Source organism: Pelodiscus sinensis, chromosome 6, assembly GCF_052426305.1.
Source record: "Pelodiscus sinensis isolate ZL-2025 chromosome 6, ASM5242630v1, whole genome shotgun sequence".
NCBI classification, from domain to species: domain Eukaryota; kingdom Metazoa; phylum Chordata; order Testudines; family Trionychidae; genus Pelodiscus; species Pelodiscus sinensis.
In genome coordinates this window covers 115,857,079-115,874,144 of record NC_143057.1, presented here as the reverse complement: position 1 = coordinate 115,874,144, position 17,066 = coordinate 115,857,079, and the positions used below count along the sequence as shown (strand labels likewise).

The 17,066-nt window shown below is 43.1% G+C and overlaps 1 protein-coding gene across 10 annotated transcripts in view; it reads left to right on the top strand.

The window, feature by feature from the left end:
• Positions 1-9,417, top strand: part of MAPK4 (mitogen-activated protein kinase 4) — a 162,105-nt gene extending 152,688 nt beyond the window's left edge. For all 10 annotated transcript variants that reach the window (XM_075932669.2, XM_075932670.2, XM_075932666.2 and 7 more), the window contains one exon: positions 4,761-9,417. In XM_075932669.2, coding sequence (XP_075788784.2) covers positions 4,761-5,448 — 688 coding nt within the window. In that variant the 3' untranslated portion in view covers positions 5,449-9,417. The remainder of the gene's footprint in view (positions 1-4,760) is intronic.
• The last annotated feature ends 7,649 nt before the right edge of the window (positions 9,418-17,066 follow it).

Below are 17,066 nucleotides of genomic sequence, written 5' to 3'. Positions count from 1 at the left end.
GCTGTTCATCAGCAGCCTATATGAAATGAATGTGGTTGTTCTGGTTCTTTTCCTAGTGAACTGGGGTCTTTTATCACAAAAACATCTGGCTAACTGGCAATTTGTTTACAGGCTAAGCAGAGAGATCAAGGATAGAATAGGCCAGAGAGACCTAATGCCATTCAATCCTGATTGTTGCTCCTTCCAAGTCAGAGTAGAGGCACGTTGGCAGCAGGCAGTATGTAGAAGCTGCCAATACTCCAACTTGTGCCATATCAGGTTGGGAGGCAAGTCTCCAGAGCTATCAGTTCTCCACATTTCACCATCACTAAAAACACTAATTTAAAAATATCTGTCCTGTTCAACATTATTAATTTATCCGTATGAGTGAACAAGCATCTGGGAGCAAGCAGCTAAATTCAATAAAAAGCAATTTTGGGAGCCTCATAAAAATGACCATACTGGGTCAGATAAAAGGTCTGTCTAATCCTGTATCCTGTTTTCCAATAGTGGTCAATGGTAGATGCTCCAGAGGGAATGAACAGAACAGGGAATCATCAAGCGATCCATCCCCTGGTTCCCATTCCCAGCTTCTGACAGAGGCTATGGGATACCATCCGTGCCCATTTTTGCAAATAGCCATCAATGGGCCTGTTCTCCAGGAACTTACCTAATTCTTTTTTGAACACAGTACACTCTTACAGTCTTTGCCTTCCTCTGGCAAGGAGTTCCACAGGCTGACTATGCATTCAGTGAAAAAATATTTCCTTTCATTACTTTTAAACTTTCTGCTTATTAATTTTATTTGGTAACCCCTATTTCATGAGTTACGAGAAGGAGTAAATAAGACTTCTTTATTTACATTCTCCACACCAGTCATGATTTTATAGATCTCTACCATATCCCCCCTTGGTCATCTCTTTTTCCAAGCTGATAAGTCCCAGTCTTTTTAATCTCTCCTCATATGGAAGCCTACCATACCCCTAATCATTTTTGTTGACCTTTTCTGGAGCTTTTCCAGTTCCTATTCAGGCAGTCCCCGGGTTACGTACAAGATAGGGACTGTAGGTTTGTTCTTAAGTTGAATTTGTATGTAAGTCGGAACTGGTACATATTGTAGGGGAAACTCTAGCCTAACATTTCTCCAGAGCTCAGTTTTATTCTCCCACACCTCACTTCCCTCAGTCCTTTATTCTCAAGCTGAGGTGTCTGCTGAGAAAAGCCGCTCCGCGTTTCCCTGGTCTGCTGGGTGGGGCGCTAGCTTCGCATCTCCCTGGTCTGCTGGGGGTAAGCAGCTAGTGCGGGGTTGCCTCACCCCGTTTGTAAGTAGGGATCTGATGTAAGTCGGATCTATGTAACCCGGGGACTGCCTGTATATCTTTTTGTGAGATGGGGTAACCACATCTGCAGACAGCATTCAAGATCTGGGTTTTCTATGGATTTATATAGGGACAATATGATATTTTTTTTCTGGGTATGTCTACACTACCCCGCTGGTTCGAACTAGCGGGGGTAATGTAGTCATCCGCAATTGCAAATGAAGCCCGGGATTTGAATTTCCCGGGCTTCATTTGCATGAAGCCGGCCGGCACCATTTTTAAATGCCGGTAGTTCGAACCCCGTGCCGCGCGGCTACACGCGGCACGGAGTAGCTAGTTCGGATTAGGCTTCCTCATGGAATGAGGAGTACAGCTAGTTCGGATTAGAAGCCTAATCCGAACTAGCTACTCCGTGCCGCGTGTAGCCGCGCGGCACGGGGTTCGAACTAGCCGGCATTTAAAAATGGCGCCGGCCGGCTTCATGCAAATGAAGCCCGGGAAATTCAAATCCCGGGCTTCATTTGCAATTGCGGATGACTACATTACCCCCGCTAGTTCGAACTAGCGGGGTAGTGTAGACATACCGTCTCTTATTATATCCCTTTATTAATGATTCCCAGCATTCTGTTCACTTTTGTCTGCCACTATACATTTAGTGGATGTTTTGAGGGAACTATCCACAATGACTCCAAGATCCCATTCTTGAGTGGTAACAGCTAATTTAGACCCCATCATTTTATATGTGTAGTTAGAATTATGTTTTCCAATGTGCTAAATTTATCAGCATTGAATTTTATTGCCCAGTCACATAGTTTTGTGAGAGCCTTTTGTAACTCTTTTCAGTCTGCTTGGGAGTCATTTTGTATCATCTGCAAATGTTGCTACCTCACTCCCTTTTCCAGATCTTTTATTATTATGTGGAATAAGACTGGTTCCAGTAGAGAAAAATGACCATTTATTCCTATTCTCTGTTTCCTATCTTTTAACCAGTTATTAGTCCATGAGAGGACTGTCCTTCTTATCCCATGACATCTTATTTTGCTTCAGAGCCTTTGGTGAGGGACCTGATCAAAGACTTTCTGAAAATCTAAGTACACTGGATCCTCCTTGTCCACGTGCTTGGTGATCCCCTCCAAGAATATTTGTAGATTGGCGAGGCATGATTTCCCTTTACAAAACCCTTGTTGACTCTTCCCTAACAAATTATGTTCATCTATGTGTCTGATAGTTATGTTATTTACTATAGTTTCAACTACTTTGTCAGATACTTAAGTTAGGCTTACTGGCTGGCAGTTTCTAGGATATTCTATGGAGCCCTTTTTAAAAATTGGTGTTGCATTAATTATCTTGTATCCGGTACAGAAGCTGATTTAAATGATAGGTTCCAGACGACAGTCGGTAGTTCTGCAATTTCACATTTGAGTTCCTTCAGAACTCTTGGGCAAACACTGTCTGGTCCTGGTGACATTATTGTTTAGTTTTTCAGTTTGTCCCATAACCTCCTCTAATGACATCTCAATCTACAACAGTTCTTAAGATTTGTCAACTAAAAAGAATGACTCAGGTTTGAGAATCTTCCTCACATCTTCAGCCCTGAAGATTAATGCAGAGAATTCTCAGCAATGACCTTACCACCTCTGGGTATGTCTACACTACAGAGTTTTGTCAGAAAAATGGCTGTTTTTCTGACAAAACTTGAGGAACATCCACACTGCACTTGCATTCTTCCGCAAGAAAATTGAAAGAACAGAGGGGTTTTTCCAGCATTGGTAATCCTCGGTCTACAAGGAAGAAGCCTTTTTGTGAAAGAGCTCTTTGGCAAAAAGGCATGTGTAGATGGGGAAGAGGGAGTTCTTTTGGAAGAAGAGGAAAGAGGAAAAAGCGCAGGTGCCCTGGTGGCCATTTGTCCATAGCAATCATACCTTACATGCAAGAGAGTGTCCATTCGGTCTGGATACTCTTGGAAAAGCAGATTGCTTTTTCAGTGCACTTTTGCAGTGTGGACACTCTCTTTTGGAAGACATTTTTTCGGAAGATCTCTTCCAAAAAAAGCTTCTTCCGAAAGAAGCTTGTAGTTTAGACGTGGCCTTTGAGTGCTCCTTGAGCATCTTCATGGTCTAGTGGCCCCATTAGTTGTTTAGTAGGCTTCCTGCTTCTGGTGTGTTTAAAAACAATTGCTATTACTTTTTGACTCTGGCTAGCTGTTCTTGAAATTCTTTTTTGGCCTTCCTAATTATATTTTTATACTTGGTTTTCCAGATTTTTATGATCCTTTGTTTTCCTCACTAGGATTTAACTTCCACTTTTTGAAGGATGCCTTTAACAGGCCTCACTAATCATGCTTTCAATGTGACCTGTATATCCTAGATCCTTGTCAGTTACAGTCACTGAAGCAGCAAATCAATATCTCAAGGTCAATTTGTCACTCCTTTATCCCTTTGCTTTTATAGTTCCCAGTATGAGACATTAAAGAAATTACATTGACTCTTCTCTCAGCGAGCTAGAGATTTTTGGTACAAAGAAGTATATTTTATAGCACAAGGCAAGATTTTCAAAAGTCACTTGTGATTTTTGGGTGCCCAACGTGGGACACCTTTAAAAAAAAATCTAATTTTCAGAAAGTAGTGAGCATCCATGCCCTGAAAAACAAGCCTTTTAAAAGTGTTTCTAGATGGAGCCCTAAAGTCACTTTTGAAAATATTGGCCCAAGAGTGTACTGTCCTAGGAAGAGACATATGCCTAGTGATTAGATGAAGGGACTGGAAGTTTGGAGTACTAGTTTCTTTTCCCATCTTTGCCCCTGCTGGCATGTATAACCTTGGGCAAATCACTTAAACTCTCTAACTTTGACGCATGTGTACAATATAGTTAATATTTCTCAAGAGCTTTTGAAGGTTTAATTAATTACTCTCTGCAAAACACATTGATATCTGTGGGAGTTAGGTGCCTAAATTTCTTTTAGGATCCAGGCCCTTGAAAATTGTGGATAAAAGTTATTTTTGCAAGGAAAGGTAAAAGCAACAGCAGCAGCCACGGTGTGCACATCTATTTAAACATGTCCAGGCCCCCCAACAGGGGCTAAGAGGTCAAAGGGGGCAACTGCCCTCGGGCCTGGCGATTCAGAGTGGCCCGGGGCTCCCAGCCACCACCACTTTGCTACTGTGGCCCTTTAAATCACTGCTGGAGCGCTACGCAGTGAGCTCTGGGCAGTTCTGAGAGCTGCCCAGGGGACCTATGGCCTGGAACACTCCAGGCAGCCCTGAGGGCTAGCTGCTCCAGCCCTACCACTTCCTCCTGAGGCGCCACCTCTTTTGGAAGTATGGAGTCCTCTTCACCTCCCCCCCACTCCTGCCCACATTCCCCAGGGTCCTAGCAAGGCTGTCAGCCCCCTCCCCCGAACATGCCTTCTGCTTAGAAACAAAGCCAACGATTGTCCGTCTAATAACAGAATGTCTTTCCCAGGTATCAAGTAAGCATCTCTTCTGACTTGGAGTGGCGACATGACAAATACCATGATATAGAGGAGGTGCAACGAGACCCACGAGCAGGCTCCGACTCCATTTGTGAAGAAGCACAAGTTGATCCACGCAAATATTCTCAAAGCAGCTCAGAGAGGTTCTTGGAGCAATCACATTCTTCGATGGACCGCACGTTTGATACTGATTATGGGAAATCATGTGATTACAAAGTGGGGTCACCTTCCTACTTGGACAAACTGCTGTGGAAAGACAACAAGCCCCATCACTACTCAGAACCCAAACTCATCTTAGACTTGTCACACTGGAAAACAGCGACTATAGCACCCACTACAGAGTTGTCACTGGAAGAAGAACCATCAAACCTCTTTCTAGAGATAGCTCAGTGGGTAAAGAGCACACAGGCAGGGCTTGAATGCCCTAGTCCTCTTCCAGAGCTTCAAGAACAGAGTCTGACATCTTCTCCTCACCATCATCATAAAGAATCCAACGATGTAACCAGTGAAACAGACCCTCAGTTTGACTTGGATGTTTTCATCTCTAGGGCACTGAAACTTTGCACAAAACCAGAGGATCTCCCAGACAGTAAGCTTAGTGATATCAATGGGGCTTGTATTTCAGAGCACCCCAAAGAGATTGTACAGACAGAGGTGTTTCAAAAAGAGAGGTGGTAAAGAAACAATGTCTGATATTCATTGCTCATCTCTTTGTAAGTCTTTGATAATGCATCAATTACCGGATGGTGAACAGTAATTAAGGTTTGACCTGTCATGAACATGTCAGTTTCTTACAGTATAATGAATGCCTTTTTGTTGAAAGGCAAGCACAATTCAAAAAGAACCCCTTTTGATGCCTTAGAAATACACTTAAAGGAGTCAAGAGGTGTGAATGAAATATTGAGTTTCTTATGCTGCCTTACCAATCTTGCCTTGTAACCTCTGGTACCTATATGGTACTTCAATGTACAATGGAGAGATAACTGTACAAGTTTACAAACAGAAGTTGAATCAACTTCCTTTTTTATAAATGGTATCTTAAAGGAATAAGGATGAAGGGGAATCCCTTCATTATGGTCAAGACATTCCCCTGGTTTGACAGGTTCAAAACATGTTGACCCAGAGGGCTTCTTTGAACTCATCTGAGTATTGTCTGTACAAAGAGGAGTCATGTAAGGGTATCTTTTTCAAGTAAATAGTCCTATATACACCTTTGACCAAATTCTGCCTTAAATCAGGAAAGAGGGGTTGGAAGAAAAGTAACTAAGGACAGAATTTGGCCATCAGGGCAGAAAATAGGGCTGCAAGAATATTAATAGGGAAAGAATTTGACCCACAATGTAGGGACATTTTGGTTTTCTCATTGGGAGAAAGAATTTTCACTAATAAGCACATTCTTCTAATCTGGTTCCTCACATAAACAAGTCTTTCCTTCTGCAGTCTAGATGTGGCTCTGAAGTCTGCCATGTTTTGAAGACCCAACACCTGGGGTCTCAAATTTATGGCCCCGCAGGCTATCCACAGCCCAAGCAGTTTCACAGTCCAGCCCGGGAGTCCCTGCGACCCAAGGACATGTGTCCATCCCTATCCCCCAAACCCTTTTCCCCCCTTCTCACCTCAATTGTATTTCTTCCTCAAGCCCCCTTCCCAAGGAACGCAGCCTTGGGGGCTACCAGGGGTAGGGCACTGGGGTGGGGTGGGCAGCAGACGTCAGGGCCCCCATACTCACTCGCTCGGTATATGTAGCCTCCGGCAAGTCACTTATTGTCCCCATTACAAAATTTCCATCTGCAAAATAGGTGTAATAATACCTTGATCACATAGATGTTGGGTGGGTAAATTAGCCTAATTTTGTACAGTGCTTTGAGGAGCCTCAGTACTATATAGGTGCAAAATATTGTTATGCCATTTTCTAACAGAAATTGGTTGACTTTGGCTAAAATTTGAACAAATTTTAACTAGAAACTTTCAAGATAAGTTCAAGTGATAATTTAAACCAATGGTTTGGCTGTTGAAGATGATCCTCTGTGCAGGTTGTACAACGAGGACCAGGAAAGGTGATCCCCTTACTAGTGGCATTAGTCTTACCCTATATATAGTGTATATATGTACATATACTTATAGTTCTTATACTCTGTGGCTACGTCTAGACTGGCATGATTTTGCGGAAATAGTTTTAATGGAAAAGTTTTTCCGTTAAGAGTATTTCTGCAAAAGAGCATCTAGATTGGCAAGGATGCTTTTGCGCAAAAGCACTTTTTGTGGAAAAGCATCCGTGGCCAGTCTAGATGCGATTTTGCGCAAGAAAGCCCTGATTGCCATTTTAGCCATCGGGGCTTTTTTGTGCAAAACAATTCTTCCCTGTCTACACTGGCCCTCTTGCGCAAGAATACTTGCACAAGAGGACTTTTTCCCTGAGCGGGAGCGTGAAAGTATTTGCGCAAGAAGCACTGATTACAAAGTCAGTGCTCTTGCGCAAATTCAAGCTGCCAGTGTAGACAGCTGGCAAGTTTTTGCACGAAAGCAGCCGCTTTTGCGCAAAATCTTGCCAGTCTAGACGCATCCTGTGTGTGTATGTAAATATACAGAATGCATATATACACATACAGTGTGGATATATATATATATATATATATAGGAAGTATTTACATTTTGGATATGAAGAAATATTCATATCTTTCCAAGGACCTTTGCGTTCAGCTTCCTTGGAAAGTAACTAAATCCATGGAAAAACAACGCTGCTTTGTAAATAACTATAAACACAATTGATCTGCTGTAGGTTCTGTTTTCATCCACACTTCTGAGCACTTTAATAACTAATCAGCTAACTAGAGTTTGTATATTGAATAAATGTTGTATACTGATATTTAACCAGCCTGATCAAATTTTAAAAAATTGAAAACATGTAAATAGTGTTAAAAAAAATATGTTGTATTCTTGTCATTGTGCCATTTTGATTCCCAGCATGATGGCATTACCTTTATTTGTAAAGTATAAAACTACTGAAGGTTCATATGTCACTACCATCACCTTAAAAATTATTTTTACCCATTTTGAAAATGGTCTATTAAATACCGAGAGATATGAAGCAGTGTTTGTGCAGCTGCTAAGGAGAGATTCATATGCCACCCAGCTGATTAGCAGATCACCTACAGCTGCAATTTTTTCTAGTGATGGTACATATTTGCACATGACTCTGTGCACATAAAAAATATTCTGCACATGGATGGAAAAGATCTGCACATGGATGGAAAAGATTAGAACACTGAGGTGAAGGAAAATCTGATGAGGACTAATGCAGCATCTCATGCTAGTAACCAACGTTTCTATTATTGGGGAAATTAGGATTTAGGGACAAGTTCAGCTTTATGACAACCTGTGCTAGATATTCAAGAAACGAATAATGTTCTTGTTCTTACTGTTAAGAATGTACTGTATTTAAGCTTCTTTCAGTATTGTTACTCCAGTTGCTTAGTAGCCCAATTTAGGATGCTACCTGAACAGAGTGAGGTACAGGTGAAAATCTAGTTCAGTAATGGTAAAAGGCACCTGGAATGCAAAGAAAGTGACTGCCTACACATCTAGCAAAGAGGAGAACTATGCACTGGTTCTCAGAGTTGACTGTTTGGTTGCCCTACTTTTAGATGACATGTTATCCTGGAAGGAGAAAAGTGGGATGGACAGGAAGAAATAATTTAAAGTCTGTTAAAAATATTTATATACCTCAATAGACGCTTAGCACATTTACTCCTGATGAGCCAAATTCAGACTGAGAAAGTGCGTGTGTTTCCAGTGGCACACCTGTTTCCTCCTGGTGAATTTGGCCCAGTGAGCTTTTAACTTGTCACTCTTGTGCACGGTTTATGTGAACCAGCTGTGGGAATTTACAACATTATTCATAGTACTACAAAATGTGTGGTGTGCATATCCCACCTCTCTAGCTTCCAGAAAAGAGACATTGTCCTTAAATGAATAAAAACCTGGCCTAGGTTCAGCCCTACAGCAGGCTGTGTGCGCCCAACATCTAGCAGGAGATGCACACACCTTGCAGCAGATGGGAGGAAACATTTGGGACACAACAGAGTGAGTAAGTCTGTAGGATGAACAAGTAATTAGTGCTGGAAGTGACTTTTAACACTGTATTATTGATAGAAAAGCAACTGTGTGTTCAACATCAATATGTACTAGCCTGAGTAGACAATATTGTTTGATTAATATCAGTATTTTCCCTGAGGGACGATAAATCTTCAGGTTCCCTAAAACAAAAAAACATTTTATGTGTTTTATTACATACAATTTGAATGTCTTCATCAGAAGTACCTGGGAATTTCTTCACTATGGCAATGAATGTCAAAAGCTTCCAGTTTTCCTGCTGGAAGTAGCAATGTCATGGGGAGATGAAGTTTGAGGGCCAGAAACAGAAACCTCAAAGAAGTAAATAATCATTTTCATGGAACTCATTGCAGCTACTCAGGATTTTCCATTTTGATTTGGGATCTGATCAGTTAAGGTTACTCCAAATGTCAGTATTATTGATCTGTCCGGAGCTAAACAGTGGAAATGTCACCTGATTTTCAGCCAATGACACTCTAGGTTTTTTTCTCATGTATGTAATTATAATAAAATTTAAGTTCTGATTCTTCCCTGCTTGATGGTCTTCGGTCATTTTTCTTTTTGTGATATGGAGTGAGAGACACTTGAAAAGCTCATTGCAGAACTCGATTCTAAATTCATGCATTCAATTATGACGAGTGCTTCCTAAGGTTTTATAAAGAGGTAAGTTGGTCATTTTCTCCTGGATGAGATCTAATCAGATTTCTCATTTTACTTAAGGTTGCATTTCATCTACAGTTTAATGAAGGATAATCGCTGAGCTGTGACATTCATGCCGCTCTTGGTATTACTATTGGTGTTCCTGATTTCTTATTTGTTCGGGATTTGTTTGGCCATTCATGCTACTCAGTCTAATGAAAGACGTCAGAGTGGTTTTGATGCACAGATATTTGCATTTAGGTTATTTTGGGTTCTATAGAGCAGTTGTGTAGTAGAATACAATGTATTAACTCAATGGTCAGGCCCACAGCAAAGTGAACTATTCCTTGGAATAGCCTAAATATTTTAGACCCTTTTTCTATTCACAAATAGGTACTGTAGTTATTTGTACACATTTCTCTCAATTGTTTGAATCATTTTGGTGAATGCATTTTATATGCTAGGCTATTTGCACAATAATCATTACCATTATTACAGATTTGTAATAAGGGCCTGGCCATCTAAATCACGTAGTATTGGTGCAGTCCCCTGATTGGACAATATAGCCTTTTCAGTTTATAAATTACTTCTACTTCTAGCTGAAATGGTATTTATGGTGAAAATCATTTTGGGGACAAATTTTAGTTTTTTATTTAAAAGAAAAGCAGCATTGCTACTCACTGAACCCCCATGTAGCCTTAGCTCAGTTTTGATCTCCTGTACACTACAACCTTGTTTCTCTAAAAGTTTCAGAAAATGTCAGAAATCTTTAGAAAAATGGACTTTTCACTATAGGTGGGTAACTCACAACCCAGCTAGAGAATGGCTGCTATTCTGGTCCTTATCTCCAGAATGGATCACACTTCTGACTGCTGACAATCTCAGATTCCTGTAAATGCTGCACAGTAATTCTGCTGTTAGCCACTGTACTATTCATGTTCTGCTTTCAAAGATTTAACCAGTAGAAATTCCCTTTTTGTTACAATTCTGTTTGAAGAGTCCTACTACCAGACGCCAGCCAGGAGAGATTCAAATGCTGCCTACTTGATTAACAGAGCACCCTTAGCCGGCAATATGTGTTTCTACTGGTGGTGTACATCTGCACATGCCTTGGTGCACATAAAATTTATTCTGCACAGAGATGAAAAAAATTAGATGGAACATTGCTTGGCACTATTGCTGAGCTGCATTAAAATGGCTGTTCATTGAAGTTATGTGAACAATTTACTTTAACTCTGCTTTTTAATATGATTGTGTTGGCATCCTACTATTTCCTATATAAGCCTCTGTAAAGCTCATGAACAGAGTCATGGCTAGTGGTGTTCCAGGGTTGTTGGAGATCTGACTATGGGTTATGATTTATAACGTCTGTTTCCATCTGAGACAAATCTATATTCGAGAAACTTCAGAGCAACAGACTCTTTGGAATCTTGTACAATGCTGCATGCAAGCAATATCACAGGGTGATTGGGCTCTTGAAGGAATAGGAGGTTTTTTGGGGGGAGTTAATGCAGCTGGTACGGATTACTTGCTGCTCAGTTAAGCTCAAAGGAAGGCATCTGAGTTTTGTAAAAGAGGAAATTGTGGCAAAGCAAAGTGTCAGAGAATTACAAGGTTCTAGGAGAGAATTTGAGACACCAGGAAGGAAAGACTTCAGCCAGGTAGAGCTGGGAATAGCCTGCCAAAATCAGGGAATTACCAGAAAGGGGAAAAGCCCCAGGGGTGAGTTCATTTGGAATCCTATAAACATGACCCAGAAGGGAAATGTATTAAGGACTCTTGACTGGTGGAGTTTCTTTAAGGAGTCCTAAAGAGGGCAAACTGAGGCAGGATACTTACAAGGCAAGCTCTGGCCATGGGGCAGGGCTCAGGAAGTGGCTGTCCTGTTACTGTAATTAAAGACTTGATCCAGATTTTTCTGTTGATTATAATGGGACCTCAAGAAGGCACCAATATACCATGTAGCATGTTTTCATAAATACTCTCTCATTTTCAAAGGGGCAGTTTGATTTTTGAGATACAGGCAGTCCCCGACTTACGCGGATCCGACTTATGTCGGATCCGCACTTACGAACGGGGCTTTTCTCGCTCTGGAGCTCACGGGCGACGGGTCGCCGCCCGTGTCCTCCGGGACGAGAAAAGCTTCTCCCGGTCTCCCTGGTTTGCTGGGGGGGTCCAGCAAAGCTCCTGGACCCCCCCCAGCAGACCAGGGGGACAGGAGCAAAGCCGCCCAGGCTGCGGGGGTCCCGCTGCCTGGGCGGCTTTGCTCCCGGGCAAACGAGCAAAGCCGTCCAGGCGGCGGCTTTGCTCGGGTGTCCCTGGTCTGCTGGGGGGACCCAGCGGCTTTGCTGTACCCCCCCAGCAGACCAGGGGGACAGGAGCAAAGCCACACGGGCGGCGGGGTCCCTCCGCCTGTGCGGCTTTGCTCGGGTCTCCCTGGTGTGCTGGGGGACTCCCCCCAGCACCCCAGGGGGACAGGAGCAAAGCCGCATGGGCAGCGGGGTCCCTCCGCCTGTGCGGCTTTGCTCGGGTCTGTCTGGTCTGCTGGGGGGGGGAAGGGGCGCAGCTAGTGCGCCCTCCCCAGCAGACCAGGCTTTTGTTGCGGGACGCCTCAGGTAGAGCAGCTGGGGTGCTGCCCGGTTGGTCCTGTGGGAACCTACCGGGCAGCGCCCCAGCTGTTCTGTCCCAGGCTCCAGATTCAGCAGCTGTTGAAACTGATTAGGCTGATTCCAGGAAGCTGGGGGCAGAGCAACTCTGCCTCCAGCTTCCTGTAGTCAGCCCCTGGTCAGTTTCAGTGGCAGCAGCTGAATCTGGAGCCAGTTCCGACTTACATACAAATTCAACTTAAGAACAAACCTATAGTCCCTATCTTGTACGTAACCCGGGGACTGCCTGTAATCCAAACTTCTGGTGAATCTGATAATCTCAAACTGCAAGCATCTGAAGTTTTGTAAAAACAGTGACCACAAAACTGCATTAAATACATTCTGGAAACTGTGGATGGTGGAATCAAAGTTTATAATATTCACTTTATTGAACTGAAAAACTTATAATTTTATTTATCAAATAAGCAAAACCAGTCATTATGAAATGGTGTTTTTTAAATAGTCTGTGGGCTGGACACAGTTCGCCAGGGTTAGCTGCTGGCGGGCCTCCAGACACTTTGTTTACCGGAGGCTATGTCTAGACTGCAGGCTTCTTTCAGAAGAAGCGTTTTTCAGAAGAGATCTTCCAAAAAAAGTCTTCCGAAAGAGCATCCACACTGCTTTTTTGAAAGAGAGCATCCACACAATGAATGCTGTCTCATATAAACTGTGATTACTATGGATGGAGTGGCCACCAGCGCACCTGTGCTTTTTCCTCTTTCCTCTTCTTCCAAAAGAACTCCCTCTTCCTTGTCCACACACGCCTTTTTTGTGAAAGAGCTCTTTTGCAAAAAGGCTTCTCCCTCGCAGAATGAGGATTGCCAGAAAACCCCCTCTTATTTCTATCTTCTTGCGGAAGAACGCAATTGCAGCATGGATGTTCCTCCAGTTTTGTCGGGAAAACGGCCGTTTTTCTGATGAAACTCTGTAGCGTAGACATACCCAGTCCATGCCGCTTCCTACAGCTTCCATTGGCTAGGAATGGCAAATCATGGCTGCTGGGTCTTGTGAGTGGCTGTACTTACAGACACTCAGGTAAACAAAGCACCTGGCAGCTTGCTGGTGGCTAAAAACAGTGAACTGTGTTTGACCCATGAGCCAGTTATTGCTCACATCAGGCCTGCAGACAAGGGAGGGTCAAAGAGGGCAATTGCACCAGGTCTACTGATTCAAAAGGCCCCGGGGCTTCCAGGTGCCACTGCTACTTTAAACCCTCCACTCCGCTGCTTATTACTCTTATGCTGGAATGATAAAACTGGGCCTAGAAAGAAACATGGGTGTAGCAATGAGTCCTTCCTAGGAAGGTGGGCAGAGCCAGCCTCTGTGAGGGGAAACTTGTCAGCAGCCTGCCTGAAACCAGACTGGGGAAAGTGGCCTTGCCACGAGAGGGAAATATTATTTTTAATCATACAGCTGATAATGAGATCTCTGATTAAAATAATCTGCTGGTGCTGTGTTAAAATCCTGTATCAAAGTGTAATAAAAATGGCTTAAAGCTCATGAGTACAGTCTGTACTAAGCACCTCATGAAACAATTCCTGAAAGCATCAAATCTTTTTAAAGCCAAGATCCTTCATTCTTGTCTTGCACATATTGGCCACCAGAGCAGCTGACACTGTCTCCAGCCTGTCTGTAAATGGCCACTTAAGGCAACCCAGCTTGCTGCCTTGAAAACAGAGGGCAGCAGAGAGGACCTGGAGGTGAAAAGATGGAGTTGAGTTGTGCTGCTGCAGGGAATGCTCCATGCTCCCTAAAGATCAGCCATTGCTATTTCATGCTGAATGCAACGTTGGTTTACTAAATAAACTCAGTTTAAAGCATTAGGTCACATATGGCAGATGATGAAAGATACTGCAAGTTGTATGCTGTTTTAGCCTTCCCTCTAGCTTTCATAATGGCCAAAAGATGCCTTTACCAGCCACCCCATCTTTCTCATTTGTGATGCTGTACCAGAAGGGAAAACATTTAATGGCAATGAACAGAATGATATACAAGCAAACCCACAGAGCAGGGCTGCATTTCCATCAGTATTGATGTCATGTGCATCCTTGTGATGGAATAAGCAGCTCTGTTATATTATTTTGACTGTGGCTATTACTCTTCTAACAATTCAGCTGAGCACACTCTCGAAGCATTCAACATGAACTGAACATAAATCTAAGATTACAAACATGAAAATCATCAGCTTGGTCTAACTAGAGAACCAAGGCTGCTGGAGTGAAGCCAACCGGGACTAATCCTCAGCTGAATGCAGAGAGACCGAGGCAACAGGAAGACTGAATGCTGTGCACTTCATTCAGCTCCAAACAGTCACTCAAACCAACATCGGCTCAGTCATGGAATGTGTGACACTCAGTGCATGATGTAAAATAGGCTTTTGAAATGACAAATTAATATAACAAGTATTCCTTATTTAAAAACAAATTAAAAGATTCCGTGCTGACAGCCACTGTTAACTGGTCTGGTGTAGTCTTAACAGGCACATGGGAGGGAAAAGTGCATCGATCAGTTATGTCATATTGACAAGTGATTGTCCCAAGAAAACATTACTGCTGAGTTCTGCCACCATATATTGACTATGAAAGAGAACTACAGAGAACATAAACTAACTCGGACTTGGAGAGATGGGAATCGGCTCAGCACACATGAACTGTGTTACTCCCACTCAACACACTGCTGAACAGAAAAGAGTCTAAGCCTGCCAGAGACAAGCTCTTCTGTTCCTGTTTCTGCTCAGCCAGACCGGCTCCTCAGACCGGGTCACTGATGCTAGGAGAGGGCCCCTACAACAGGAGCATGATAAAGTGTGGTGGCTAACGCTGGTTAGTAGAAAGGATGCCATCTGCTGGCAAAGAGAAATATGTAGCATAGAAATATGTAAGTCAGTCTGTCAACTACAGCACAATCCCATTCATCTGATCCACCTGGGGCAAGGGCCGGATCCAATCATCAAAAATTCGGATAAGCTCAAATGGGAAACTGTGGTGCTGCAGTGCCATCTAGTGGCTAATTAGAGTGCGACTGATGGGAGGCGGGGACAGCAAAGAGTATTTAAATTACTAGACTGTGGCTTTTACAGAGCTCCAAAATATTGCACATTTTAATCACTGTCTAAACAATAGCTCATATATTTTGCTCACGCAGCCCCCCGGCATACTGTAACTTTGCTGTCAGCTTTCCTATCTGGCAATTACTATTCTTCTATTTGAGAATCATCCAGGAGAGGTCACATTGAAGCCCGAGTAAAGAACTGCTGTCTAAAATGTCTGGGCAAGGGATCTTTTTGGTACATGAGAGAAACTGATAACTCTGCCTATGTCTACCAGTCATTAAGACTTGCACAGTATCATCATGCTGGGTCAGAACATTAACATGTTTTAATGGGCACAGTTTAATAAAACATTTCAAGGAGCATTTTGAAAGCCTGATCCTGCTGCATTTACACCTGGGTAATGCCCATTGTTCTCAGTGGGAGGTTTGCATGTGGAAGGAGACTTTCAAGTGTGGGGCACTCAGGGGCACACATTGTAAATCAGCCCACTTATGTAGGTGCCTAAATGTGGATTTATGAGCCTAGTGTTAAAATCTTGGCTGATCCTATTGAAGCTGTGAGATTGGTCACTTTGTTACCAGCCTAAAACTTGCACAAGGTTCAGCATGACAGGTTCTTGGGGAGCCTTCACCACCCATTAGCAAAGTATTGACCCTCCAAGCCAGGTGGAATACTCCAGGGTCTATTCCCTTTATGCTTGGCATTTTGCAGTTTGCATGTGATACTCAGGGAAATGAGCCCAATGCAAACTAAAACTCAGCCTAGGCTCAGGCAGTAAAAGGCAGGCTCCGTCTTAAAGTCCCCGCTGTTCAGGAGTGTCTGGATCTGGAACACTGGTTCATCTTAACTTGCAAAATTTCTATTTGGATTTGAAACAGCCATGATGAGAGGTGCTCGGTTGGAGTCTGTATTTATTTGGAGTCTGCTAGTGTCCACAGCATGCTCATTTCCACGGAGACCTAGTCCTTGTCCCAGAGAAATGCCATTTTAAGCAAGACCTTTCAGCCTAAGAATGAGCCCAAGCAACACATTTCATCTAATGTTCTTGTGCATGCTTCTTGAAACCCACCTTAATCACATTTCAAAGCTCTTGACAATCTTTAATGTAGTTATCCTCACAATACGGTTGGGGTGTGAGAGGTACTATTAGCCCATGCTTACAGATGGGTCAGAGAGGGGATAAAAATTATTTGCCCAAGGTCACATAAAAAGTGTGTGGCAGAGTAGGGGACTGGACCCTGGTCTCCTACTTCCTAGGCTAGGGTCCTAGCTAACAGACAATCCTTCCAGCTTCAACAGGTGTCTTCTTTTCGGGGCTCACTCTGAGCATTGCAAGACACACAAGTTAGTATTTGACAGGTGACACTGCATTTACTATGCCTATTATTCCAGCACACAGCAGCCAGGTAATATGCTGCAACAGTCTTGCTAAATGTCAGTTGAAATTTTGCCAAGAAGAGGAAAATGCAGTATGTGTGTTCTGTTACTGTAAGCTGCTCAAAATGTGACCCTTCCTTATGAAGCAACAGGATTGTCCCTGGTCTGGATGCACACACAGGCCACTAGGATGCACCTGGTCCTGCATCAGCTCACAACAAGAATGCCTAACGTGGTAGGCAGAAGATTTTGAGGCAGGCCTGATGGCTGTAGGCTGGTTCAGTCAGAACGGTGTCTGGGAAGCTGGAGGGCAGGAACATCTCATTCTATAACATGTTAGTCTGAGCGCTCTACAGGAAATGTGACTGTCAGCTCTGGAGGGCAATTTTCTTCAGCCATTGAATAGGTGAAAAAAGGAACCGAGCTTCACAGTTGAGGTTACATGGGATGAATCTGCTTCACTTTCCAGG